At 35.9% G+C, this 13,441-nt stretch overlaps 1 protein-coding gene across 1 annotated transcript; it reads right to left on the bottom strand.

Annotated features, from left to right (window-relative positions):
- Positions 1–4,513: 4,513 nt before the first annotated feature.
- Positions 4,514–7,625, bottom strand: LOC106868536 (interleukin 17-like protein). The gene is made up of 3 exons (XM_052974648.2): positions 7,611–7,625; positions 7,301–7,357; positions 4,514–5,133 (listed from the first exon to the last, which is right to left on the bottom strand). The coding sequence occupies exons 1-3, from the start codon at positions 7,623–7,625 to the stop codon at positions 4,591–4,593; spliced, it is 615 nt and encodes a 204-aa protein (XP_052830608.1). The 3' UTR covers positions 4,514–4,590.
- Between the last annotated feature and the right edge of the window lie 5,816 nt (positions 7,626–13,441).

Below are 13,441 nucleotides of genomic sequence, written 5' to 3'. Positions count from 1 at the left end.
TTATCAATACATAACGTGTACTGTGTTATGTTCATATTTTCTTTCTCTGGCCTGAATAAAGCCTGTAAACTTTCACTCACTGACTACATGCCCAGCTGAACTCAAGTAAATGTACTAAAGCCTAAAGATATGCAATTAAATTTAGTGAAGAAGTTTTCCTGTTCTACAACCTGCTTGTACTGTCTGACCTTGTATCTATACCTATGAATCAGGCATTACGAAGAGCGTCTCATTTAATCCAGGTATAGATTTCACGGTATTACCTCGCTAGAACCACACAGTATATATTCACCTCTGATACGAACGAACTGAGACAAGAATCGATAAAATGAACGGAAAATCTTTTAACAATACTTCAAGAGGGCTAAAAACCAATGAAAAAAATCACAAAATCCACATTTTACAGATTATTTTCTCTAAGTATCTTAAGGTATAACGCCATAACTTACATGCTAACTACGAAGTAATGAATTCAGAATTTCAGATGTTATTTGACAACATGCAAAATTGGGAACATAAATAAGCACCAAAGAATCTTATGAAACACATCTAGAACATAATAAATGTTCAGCTCTAGGACTCAACTTCTTTCTACAAACAAATTAAGCAAATGCTTCGTCAGCCAATTTCTATACGGAAGGTATACTTAGTAATTGCGTTGTATAAATCAAATTCATAATCTATCTATTACCATAATATTCTCCTACACCATAGCAACATTGATGTTACTAGTATTAGCTCGTCCATCGTTTTTGACAATGACCAAAGAAATCACATAGCAAAAGAACATTGGACGCGATGTGTCCGACCTTGGCCGAATCGACCGACGCATAGTCAGAAGGTACGGCCGCAAGTTGGGCACTGGTGGTTTGTTGGAATTGAAGGCGAGGAGTTGCGAAGTTCGCGTTTTCATTGTGCCCCAGCAATGCGTTACGTGGGTTGTCTGAATGGGATAATAACTCTGACAGTGGAACATGAAATGCTCTTCAGAGTAGTTCGCTCGCTTTGGTTATCACCTGATACTCAACTTTCACGTATGGATTCACGCAACTTTCTGCATGCAACAGTTGTTATACGTCGGACAATGCTTCAACAGGTCGTCTAAACCATGGTGTGTGTAGCCGACGACTCCCACACACTCTGTAAGCTAGAGCATGTCAACTTATACATGTGAAGGCTGGACTCGATAGACTGTGCGGTGGCTATATTGATAGTGTATAAATAAATTGTAATAAGCATTCTTATTTTCATATCAAATTAATTGCATATCGATTAACTTAAACCCACATTTCCACTGAACAAAATAGAGAGGCTACATTTTTTTAAATGGTATAATTTTTCATAGAGCGTCACAAAAAGTTTACCGTCGAATTTATCTCACACAAAAACAAAAAAAATCCTATTTAAAGGGACACAACTCTTATCTACCATCCCTCTATGCTTTTTTACTCATTTCGTTTTCCTTTGTTTCTGTTTTTTCTTTCGATACTATGTTTCTCTCCTAGTTATTTCTCATTGCGTTTCCGCTTGAACGATTACATGATAATATACATGATTCAATACAAGCTCGTCCGACTTTCGCAATGTCAGAAGAATAGCACTTAGAGTAGCGCACATTTGTGCATATTAAACGATATCTAACACTCGCTTGATGGAGTACTTCTTATTATCACACGTATAACGGAACGGTACAACATATATATAAGCGTTTGTGTGCGTGCCGTGGATTTGTGTTAAGAAGCTTGCTTCCCACACACGTGGTTCTGAGTTCGGTCCCAATACGTGGCACCTCGTGCAAGTATCTTTTACAATAACCTTGCGCCGACCAAAGCCTTGTGAGTGAATTTTGTAGACAGAAACTGAAAGAACCCATGGTATCTATCTATCTATCTATCTATCTATCTATATATATATATATATATATATATATATATATATATATATATATATTTATATATATATATATATCATGATAGATCGCTGACCACTACATTTATTTTTTTCTTTCTCTCCTTGTTGCTTTCTGTGTTCCTTTCTGTTGAAGAGCGTAGGCTCGAAACGTTAAAGACTTTCTCTATTCCCGAGCGTTATACTAATACATCCATTTGTTGTTTACAGCACCTGTCTTCGTCTGTTGTTTTATTCGTAAATATATATATATATATATATATATATATATATATATATATATATATATATATATATATATATATATATATGTATCATCATCATCATCGTTTAACGTCCGCTTTCCATTCTAGCATGGGTTAGACGATTTGACTGAGGACTGGCGAACCAGATGGCTCCACCACAATTTTATTGTGTAATTTTATTATGTTGTTTATCCTACTAATATTTGAAAGAAACATTTGTATATTTTCTTATGCTTTCTATAATCATACAAGTTGACATACATTCACATATCTTCTACATATTAATTTCATTTGTATCCAAATGTACTTTATTAAACAATGAAATAATTTACATGTCTAAATCTTATACACATATATTTCTGACAGTCATTTCTGGGAGCTGGCATGCAATAGATTAGTTAAGATGGTGATTAAGTAAGATTTCGCACTGCTAAATATCCCGTACAAAATTGTCTTCCAGTCCTGCCCTTTCCTATACTATTTTATTATCACTGTATACAGTTTTAAAATTTTATTTCTGAATATATCATTTACGTTTTTCATGCCTGACACCCAAAAATGCAAATCAAAAACTTACTTTCGAGATTTAATTATTAGACATAAACAACTATTTATTACACTAATTACATTGATATTATCAATAAACAAGTTTGATTATTGTTGCGTCATACGTAATTATTACGACGCTACATGAAATATATATGACAAATGAAGCTAACGTAATTCTAGAAATATTTCGAAATGAACTCAAAATATAGATATAATGCTCCGTCCGTCGTGCGTCAGCGAAACAAATTTATAAGAAAAGAAAGTAAAACCGATGTATTGTATGGCATGTTATCGAAATATTATTTTTAATACAATTTAAATGAGAAAATAAATTACAACTATACCAATACACGTAAATAATATATTATTTCTCACAAAAATCTGACTTATTTTTAATCATTGTACAAACATTGTGATAGATAATTATCACGCACATGCACATACGCGCACACACATTCACATACATCTAGATAGACAGATATACACTGTACACGCGCTTAAATACACACAAAATACAGACACACACACACACACACACAAACAAACACACACTCTCACACACACGCATATAAATGTCGGACAAATGGGATTGAGTGCTCAACGATGTATTCGGTGAATAATGATTCTTTATTTCTGCATTGAAGCTACCATCTATTTCATGTTAGGAAAACAACTTGGCAATTTTTCAAGCCAATCAAATGGAGGATTTTGCATTCGTATATAAAAACAAGAAATCAAGGGGGTCGACTCTTGGGTAACAACTTTGAACTGATTATTTCCCTTTTGTTGAATAAGTTCCTTTACATTTTATGATATCTTGGGTATGTTTAATATTTGTACGTTTGTGATTTGAATTCCCGTGATTTTTCGGGTTTTCATCCAAAATGGAGACAGGCAACTATTTCTCCATGCAATTGGTTTGGAAAAATACTAAGACATTTTCTTACCATGAATCCAACGGTAGCCTTAATACTCAAATGTGTGTGTGTGTGTGTGTGTGTGTGTGTGTGAGTACAGGCGCATGTGTGTGTGTTTGATGCATACAGAGAAAAGAGTATATAGATATATAATGCTATGTTTGTAGATTATATGTGTAAGTGAGATCATGTCTGTCAATTTAGTTTTCAGTTAAATTACAATATAAATCAAACTACATATTTAATATCATATGCGAGGCCAATCATATGTGAGAATACTATAACTGCTTTTATCGTCCCTCGTTCTATAAACATTTAATCAATTACAAAATGTTGTTTAGCAAAGTAGACATCGGTGTTATTACACTTAAATCCGAAAATTCATTGAAACCGACAACGGAAGTTTTTGAAAAGAAGGAGCAAATGTAGATTAAGTAAAACATAAATAACTAGTAGATATTTTTAACTGTAGTGATCCAAACACCAAAATTCATTACGTGAGGGGTTTGAAATCTTGTAATTAAACCAGTGCGCTAACAATTGTTATGACTATAATTTTGGATTTTTATGTTCTGTGAAGTCTAGATAGGTTATCAGTGAGAAAGAGGATAATAGGGAAAAACGTTCCAAATAAAGAATAGGAATGAGTGTGAGCGTTTATGTAGAAATATGGTGAGATTGCATTATGTGCTGTGAAGCGTACTGTATACGATGTCGCTGCTCACAGAGTGGTTTTGTGATATCCATTGTCGCTATAAGACGATTAAATAGGTTTCAAGTAGTAACATACATATATAGACACACTCATTACACATACACACACACGCACACGCACACACATACACACAAACTCATATATGTATACGTATGTAGTGTAGGTATGTTTGTATGTGTATATATGCGAACTTTATAATAACCGCATGGCGATCTATGAAATGCTTCATATATTCTGAATAACAGTTTATATTTTGTTATATTGGTCCATTTTTCGTTGCACATTGGCTTTCATTTCTCCCATTAATGTTATGTAATGTTCGTGCACATACACAAGCTGTGGCTACTTCAATCACGCTTGGTTTGTACACATACAATCCATCGACACATTCACCTGTACGTTTGAGGACAGACATTTTATTATATACTGTTACACATTGATGATTGTTGTCAAGGTCTAGACAGTGTCCATAGCGACACACTACTTCAGTACGTGATGGAGGGAAAACTGTTGAATCATGAGTAGTAGTCAGGTACCATGGGCAGGTTGAACGTTCAAGGATAATATCAGTAGAAAGAGATTTTGGGCAAAATTTATCACCGTCGTTGAGCCTTGGCTGTCTACTTCCAGTTGAAGCCATTTCAGCGGGTAGAAAAAATTTATTGCCAACGGCTGCACTGGAGAGTCTCTCGTATCGGACTTTCAAATCTGTTGGTATTTTGTATTTGGTCGTAAATGACGCCGAAATTATGAACAAGATGGCGTTGAAGAAGAGGAATAATACAAAGTGGATAAATACCTGTAAGACAGAAAGTATTTCTGTTAAGTGAAATATTTTATTTTCTAAAATATATATTAATAGCGTTAAACAATATGATAAAATCTAACGTACGTCAAACTTATTGACAAAAAGCTTACCACGGAAGTATCAGTTACTATCCATATAATGTGAGTGATATTAGAGCGGAGTATAGTATAGAAAGTAGGTGCGGCAGTAGACACGTTTAATATCCTAGGTCACATGGTCACTTGCTTTATTACTTAATTTATATACTGGTGAGGGTGTACAGGATAAAAGCTGATACGCTGTACTTTTCAATAAATATCGCTAATTATCTTTCATCTTTTACTTGTTTCAGCCATTAGACCGCGGCCATGCTGGAGCGCCGCCTCGAAAAAATTTTAGTCGAATGATTCGACCCTGGTACTTTATAATACAGTTCTATATTTATGAATATTATTTACATTCGACGGATATTTGTCCTCATCTTGTTTGTTGTTAACACAACGTTTCGGCTGATATACTCTCCAGCCTTCTTCATGTGTCTTGGAGAAATTTCGAACCTGGGTTCTCATTCCTAAGGTATTTTTTGATGTTCTTGTTATTATTATTATTATTATTATTATTATCATTCAGGTCACTGCTTGGAATCTAACTTGGAATCTTGGGGTTAGTAGTCCGCGCTCTTAACCACTAGGCCATATGCTGTGAGAGTGAACTATATATTTTTATACTTTATATTTTTAAGCTTCATGCATATTCTATTGGTTAGGGGCACATAAACATACCAACACCAGTTGTCGAATAGTGATGGGAGACAAACACTGATACACACACACACCTTTCGTCATCTTCAGTCACAATTAGTGGTGATAATTTTTTTTCTTTCTCTATGGTGTTATGTTGCGTCTAACTGCTTATATCAATTTATATATACACATACACCGGGCTTCTTTCAGTTTCCATCTACCAAATCTACTCACAAAGATTTCGTCGGTGCAGGGCTATAGAAGAGTGCTCACAAATGTGTGTAATTTTTATTTTTTAAATGAGGATTGTTTAAAACACTACATACAAGATTCTTTCCCACTCTAGGCACAAGGCCCGAAATTTTTGGAGAGGGTGCCAGTTAATTAGATCAACCCCCAGAGGCAACTGGTACTTAATTTATCGACCCTCGAAAGGATGAAAGGCAAAGTCGACCTCAGGGAAATTTGAACTCAGAACGTAAAGACACGAAATACCGCTAAGCATTTCACCCGGCGTGCTAACGTTTCTGCCAGCTCGCCGCCCTAAACTTTAAACAATATTACCCTTGGAACACAGTGAGCCCCCTCCCCAAAAATTTTGAGCTTTGAGCTTAGTGTAGAAAAGAATATTACCCTTGGAATAATGTGGAAGTCATTCTCCATTTTTTTCTTTTTTTTACTTTTCTTTTATGTGAAGAAAGTAAATTATAAGAGTTCTAGGTTTTAATGTTTCGAAATAATTAAATGACAACTTAATCGTAAAATGTAAAATTTTCATATGTTAGACTTAGGGCAAATGAGAAATAAACTATGGAATTACTTCGGAGACATAATCTATTATAGATACAAAAATAGACCTTAAAAGGTGTCATTAATAAACTGCCGAACGAAATTTAAATCATAATGTTTTGTCAAAAATTATTATATTGTTTATATCATTTTTCACACAAATGAATTATAAATCTAAGTGCAATAATAATAGTAGGAATACAGTCTTTCTGAATACAGCATTCAGCTGAGTAGCTACTCTGCTTTGTTCACTGTGGATGGCTGGTTCAAATCCCGCCTCATTCAATTTTCTCAGATATGAGCATAAGGACATAATATGTATCTAGAAATTTGCCGAAGACCTATGAAGATAGTATTAATGTAAAGGAAAAGGTACAGAGATGATATTTTCGACGTTGCTCCATACATAAGACTTTTCAAGCACTAAGAAATATTCTTCATATTGGTTTCAGATTTTGGCTCAAAGCTGGCAGTTTTGGATTAGGAGGTTGGTCGATTACATCGATCCCAGTGTTCAACTGGTACTGATTCCCAAAAGGATGAAAAGCAAAGTGGACCTCGGCGGAATTCGAACTGAGAACGTAAAGACGGATGAAATGCCGCTAAGCATTTTGCCCGGTGTACTTACAACCTCGACAACTTGTTACCTTAAATATTCTCCATATTACATTTATATAATATCGCTTATCCCTGATTATTTGTAACTAAGAAAAATTTGAATGAACATGTTTTCTAGTATACAAATGAAATATTTCATTAAAACTCCATCACCAACATGTAGGTGAAGAAGCAAGCAAACTGCCACAGTTCATCTTGGATTGGTGCTTCTTTGTGTATATTGGACCAATGACTTTTTCAACGTCATTTAAAAAAATATATATTTGTGTATGTGGACAGATAGAAATAAGTAAATCATATATAAATATCACACAATATCATTTATTCATTATCACTTACTTTAGTTAGGTCCATTATAATTCTTGTTGAGTGGATGAGATCTTTAGATTTATGTGTAGTTTTTTCAATTCAGGCCTGAGTGTGTAATGTTCGTTTTTATTGAAATATTCATTCTTAATGAATCCGTCTACTTTGAAGTGGCTTATATATGATATTAAACACAGGCAGTGGAATAGCCATTGATAAATCGTAATGCATGAAATAATTTAATTTTATAAATATATTAAGAAGGAACAAACTAAACTACGGAATAATATTCTTCCGGTAAAATAATAAATCGGGTGATATTGTATCACTTATCGGAAACGAATTCAATTGCTGAGAGCTGCATAACTACATAAAAGATCAAGGTAACCAGGACATATCTAAAGCGTCATTATTATTAGAGTGAATCACCAGTCAAATCTATTAGCTATGGGTAGGTTTTCATTGTTGTTCTTTCCGTACTTATAGATGGTTGGCACTCCGTCGGTTACGACGACGAGGGTTCCAGTTGATCCGATCAACGGAACAACCTGCTCGTGAAATTAACGTGCAAGTGGCTGAACACTCCACAGACACGTGTACCTTTAACGTAGTTCTCGGGGATATTCAGCGTGACACAGTGTGACAAGGCTAACCCTTTGAAATACAGGTACAACAGTGGAGGCGTAATGGCCCAGTAGTTAGGGCAGCGGACTCGCGGTCATAGGATCGCTGTTTCGATTCCCAGACCGGGCGTTGTGAGTGTTTATTGAGCGAAAACACCTAAAAGCTCCACAAGGCTCCGGCAGGAGATGGTGGCGAACCCTGCTGTACTCTTCCACCACAACTTTCTCTCACTCTTACTTCCTGTTTTGCCTGTAATTCAAAGGGCCAGCCTTGTCACGCTGAATATCCGAGAACTACGTTAAGGGTACACGTGTCTGTGGAGTGCTCAGCCACTTGCACGTTAATTTCACGTCGTCGTAACTTATAGATACTATGGGGATAATCATTACCTTTCGTAATTTGAATATTTTAAATTCATAATTTTTCCCTCCAGCCATGGGTTGTAGAAAATTGATTGGTGAAAAAAATTAATTGCAATATTTATCCAATTATTTGATTGGAGTCGTACTGCTGATTAAATAATATTTGCTATCATATCAATCGCATTTAATTGCAGTTAGTTGCAACATTTCAAATGGCTCATACTTCATTCCACGTTCAATTAACAAATACAGCGTTCTCTTATTATTTGAGGAATTGTATTGACGCTTTCTTCTAACTGCTGAGAATGATTCATATTCTGTCGTGCTTAGGAATTGACGATTATGTATGTTGTCAAATGTTGACGGTTGATTCGGACAGCTGAGAATAATACACATTCTATCATACTTGGAAAATGGCTATTATGTATGTTGTCATATAACCGCTGTCGAGTGTTGACACTTGGTTAGGACTGCTGAGAATGATTCACACATTCTGTCGTGTTTAGGAATTGGCCATTGTGTATGTTGTCAAATAATCGCTGTGGAGTGATTCTTAATTCTGACTCCCGAGAATGATTCGCACTTTCTGTCTTCAAGTCATTGAATCGTAACATCGCCTGCAACGCGATTATATCTTGTATTCCGCTCCAACATTTTAACTGAATCTGACTGTAGAGACTGACGAGACCTCGATCGGTCTTACCTGAGATTCGAAATCGAATCTAGAAATTCTCCCACGCCATACGGCTGGGAGGAACACAGATTTATGTGTTTTTCACTTGGCTCTCTACCTTTTCTATGCCATGAAAAGATGAAATAGATAATGAATGACCTATATTAATTTAACCATTGTTAGAACAGTATATCTCCTTTTCGAGCTGGTCTGCATACTTATAAATGCAAGCAGTTCCAAGCAGACTACTAGAGGCAAAATGACAGAGGAAGAGAGAAAATGTTCCCGTGTGGCGATCGGCGGCTATAATATTTCACCATACAACTTCCTACTCCTGTCTCTCACTTGTTCACAGGCGCCGTTCTAACAAACATCACTCTGTCTATCTCTTTCGTGCTACTACAGCGATAGGAACATTATACACTCTCATACAAAGAAAAACTAACTCTCTATTATTTTATACACGCCTGCTCGTCGTGTTTTGTCTATGCATAATAAGTAACGGTAAATATAATTTGGAGTCAACATCAGCTTCGTCCACTGTCCTTATTTCCTCGAGATCCAGCACATCGATATTCACATCATCCTCCCCTTCAGCATCGTACCCATTACAAGACTTTCACCAGCGGGGTGTCGAACTATCTTCTGATTAAACTTTGGCGAAATATAATTTATTTTAAACTAACCCAGGCCGCATGAAAACGAGCAAATCGTCAGAAAATATTTTAACCAAACAGACAGTGAGTATGTATGGAAATGCAGGTGTTGGGAAAAGTTGACCCAGAAAAAAAGGAACTTGATGGACAAATCTTATGAATGATATAAAAAAAACCCAGCATCCAGAGTATTCTACTACTCAAGCACCCGGACAACCATCTTTATCGAGTTTTCTTTGGTCAGTCACTCGGCCTTAAACGTTTACGGTTAGATTGAGCTGGTGTGTGTTGTTTCAAAACCACTTTTCTTTACTAAAGACCCACTGACTCGTAAATATACAAACTTCGAAAGTATGACAAATGTGACCTTACAGAAATACATGGAGAAACTTACTCGAGAAGTGGAAAAGAAAATATCTGGTGAACTTTCGAGTAAATCGTCGTTGGTACTCGATGGTTGGACTAAGGGTTCGTCGTATTTCGTCAGACTTTTTGCATTTTATTCGTACATTTATCAAAATAACTATTGTACTGTTTTGCTGGCATTTTCGCCAATGGTAAGTGAGACATCATTCACTGCTTCTTATTATGTCGAATTTATAGAGTATGTGTTAAGTGTTTATAACAAAAATTTAGAAAATGTTGTAGCTATTACCGGAAATAATACCGAAGTGAACAAATCTATAGCGAATTTCTTTAGAATACCATTGATTAGATGTGCCTCTCATAAATTCATTCTAGCTGTTTCTCCTTATCTCGACAAGCAGTAAGTTCTACTTGATAAAATATGTTGATGGGCAAGCTGAAATAATTAAAACTTGCGGGTAAACTTCGAAAAGAAACGCCTTTGCAACCTATACAAAGATATAAAACCCGTTGGTCCAGTAGCTGAGCACTCTACAGACACGTGTACCCTTAACGTAGTTCTCGAGGATATTCAGCGTGACACGGTGTGACAAGGCTGACCCTTTGAATTACAGGCACAACAGAAACAGGAAGTAAGAGTGAGAGAAAGTTGTGGTGGAAGAGTACAGCAGGGTTCGCCACCATCCCCTGCCGGAGCCTCGTGGAGCTTTAGGTGTTTTCGCTCAATAAACACTCACAACGCCTGGTCTGGGAATCGAAACCGCGATCCTATGACCGCGAGTCCACTGCCATAACCACTGGGCCATGATTTTTATTGAACTCCTAATGCTTTTTGGAGTTCCGTTCTGATTACTTTCTTAAATACTTTCTTGTAAACTGTTTTTAACATTTTCTTATCATTATCAAAGAATGTATTTCTGTATTTTAATACTTTGTGATAACCAGTACTTAACACAACAAAGCTCATACGAAGCTTTACATTTTACTTTTGACAATCTTTTTTCTAAAAAAGTGAAACCGGTCAAGTAAATAAACATTTTCCTAATGCATATTAGGTAAGTAAGCAAAAAAATGAAACAAAGTATGAACTATGTTGTTGCTATTTTAACCTCTTCTCTCTTTATATATAATAATTTAGTATCTTTTTTTGTAAGTGATAAATCCACAACGAATTTATTTTCTTTACCAGAAGAAACTTTTTTCCCGAAAATTCAAATTCTTTCAGGTAAAGATTATGCCACATTGTGATCCCGGTGTGTGAAACTTTCCTTGCTTGAATCGACTCTAGGACATTTATCCCCATGGACAATAACCCGCCAAGGACAATTACCCCAGAGGACAACAGATTATTTAAAACTTCTTAATATATTGGAGAGGGGGTAATTAACTAAGTGAGGTAATTGTCCTAGGGGTAGTTGTCGTTGGAGGGAATTGTCCTATGGGGATAAATGTCCTAATACGGCTTGAATCACCATAGTCAAAATGAGAACCTATTCACAGGCGAAAGCAGAATCCTAAGAATCTTATGTATTAAGTATGAAGGGTACTGTATGAAGGGTGCTGTTATGAATTATGCATAAAAGGTATTGCCTATCATGAAGTATCTAACCCCAACCAAAACAGTCAATGCAGAGAAGTATTCACCTCAATTAGAAGCACTACAAAAAATATGCAGAAAAGCGGCTATCATTGGAAAATCGTAAAGGGTTATTACCCTTACACAATTTTGCAAGACCATATATTGAACAAATTACTCGGGAAAAGATTGAAACACGCAATATGGAAGATATGACTAACCCCATTTGCTGTCCTAGCCTTTCTCCATCTGATTATATTCAGTTCAGACCGGTACAACATAGATCGATTAATGATTATTAATTGTGAAGAAGTCGTAAAGGATATTCGGTGTTCCTTTGCTTCGAAGCAGGAATAAATTTACGCCCGAACAATCAGCATTTTCCAAATAGATTGTGATTATGCAGTCAATAATGAAAGGATACATTTTATTGATTAAATAAATCAATTTAGAGGGAAGAAGGATCTCTTGACATGCCACGATGTGTGTGTGTGTGTGTGTGTGTGTGTGTGTGTGTGTGTGTGTGTGTTTGCGTGTCTGTATTTATCCCCACAACATCGGTTAACGACCGATGTTCGTGCGTGTATTCACGTCTCCGTAATATAACGGTTTGGCAAAAGAGACCGATGAAATAAGTACTAAGCTTCGAAAGAATAAGTCTTGGGGTCGATTTGTTCGACTAAAAGCGGTGCTCCAGCATAACCGCAGTCAAATAACTGAAACAAGTAAAAGAAAAAAAGAACAACCACTAGCATAGCAAGCAAATGTTAACACTGAAAAGCGATACACTTAAGCTTTACTTGAAGAAAAATATAAAATGAATACTGCTGTCCTTATTCAGGTAAAGACAACCAAAGTAAGTTAGCAAATTTTATTGATATTAATTTATGTATGTTTCTCTTTAAACACTTTTCTCTTCATTCCAATTTGCGTATTAATATACAGGTTGTTCAGGCTAAATTTGACGATTTTGTGTCTCCTTTTTCCAGGAACATTCAATCCATTGATGAACAGTCGACGGTATTGGACAGCGTAAATATGACAGTTCTATTTGAGAAAAAGTTCGCTGACATTGAAAAAGGGAATCCATGTTAATATCATGAAAGAGTTAACTGTATCATGATGATTCGCACCGAATATCAAAATGACGACATCATGACTACCTCTCAATGCTCTGTGAAAGCTGTATGACAAACATGGGCATCATGAAAATTAAGTTCCTACAAACTGTGATGATATTTCGATGCGACACCAGTGAGCGTAACGGCATGTCACCCCACATATGTAGATAGGGCATTAAGATCAATTAAGACGGCTATGTGAAGCCGCTGGAGACTGTAGTCAAACTCTGAGATCGTTGCTGCCGGAAGGCCATATACGTGGCACCCGAATTCGGTTCCTTGCCATACCTCTGGAAACAGTTTGAAGTAGTTGTCGGAGAAATCCTACGATTTCATCAGCTCCAATTTCTGTCATCCTAATTCCCCCAGTTACGATCCCATGATTTACTATCCGTATGATGCAGTTGAGAAAGATACCAACCGGATATTAATATAAAATATCTAGGATATAAAGGATATTAATATAAATTTGAATGATATTTTCTC

The sequence above is a fragment of the Octopus bimaculoides genome, chromosome 1 (genome assembly GCF_046866305.1).
Source record: "Octopus bimaculoides isolate indiv1 chromosome 1, ASM4686630v1, whole genome shotgun sequence".
Taxonomy (NCBI): Eukaryota; Metazoa; Mollusca; class Cephalopoda; order Octopoda; family Octopodidae; genus Octopus; species Octopus bimaculoides.
Note: the sequence above shows the minus strand (reverse complement) of the source record. Positions and strands in the feature narration are given on the sequence as shown.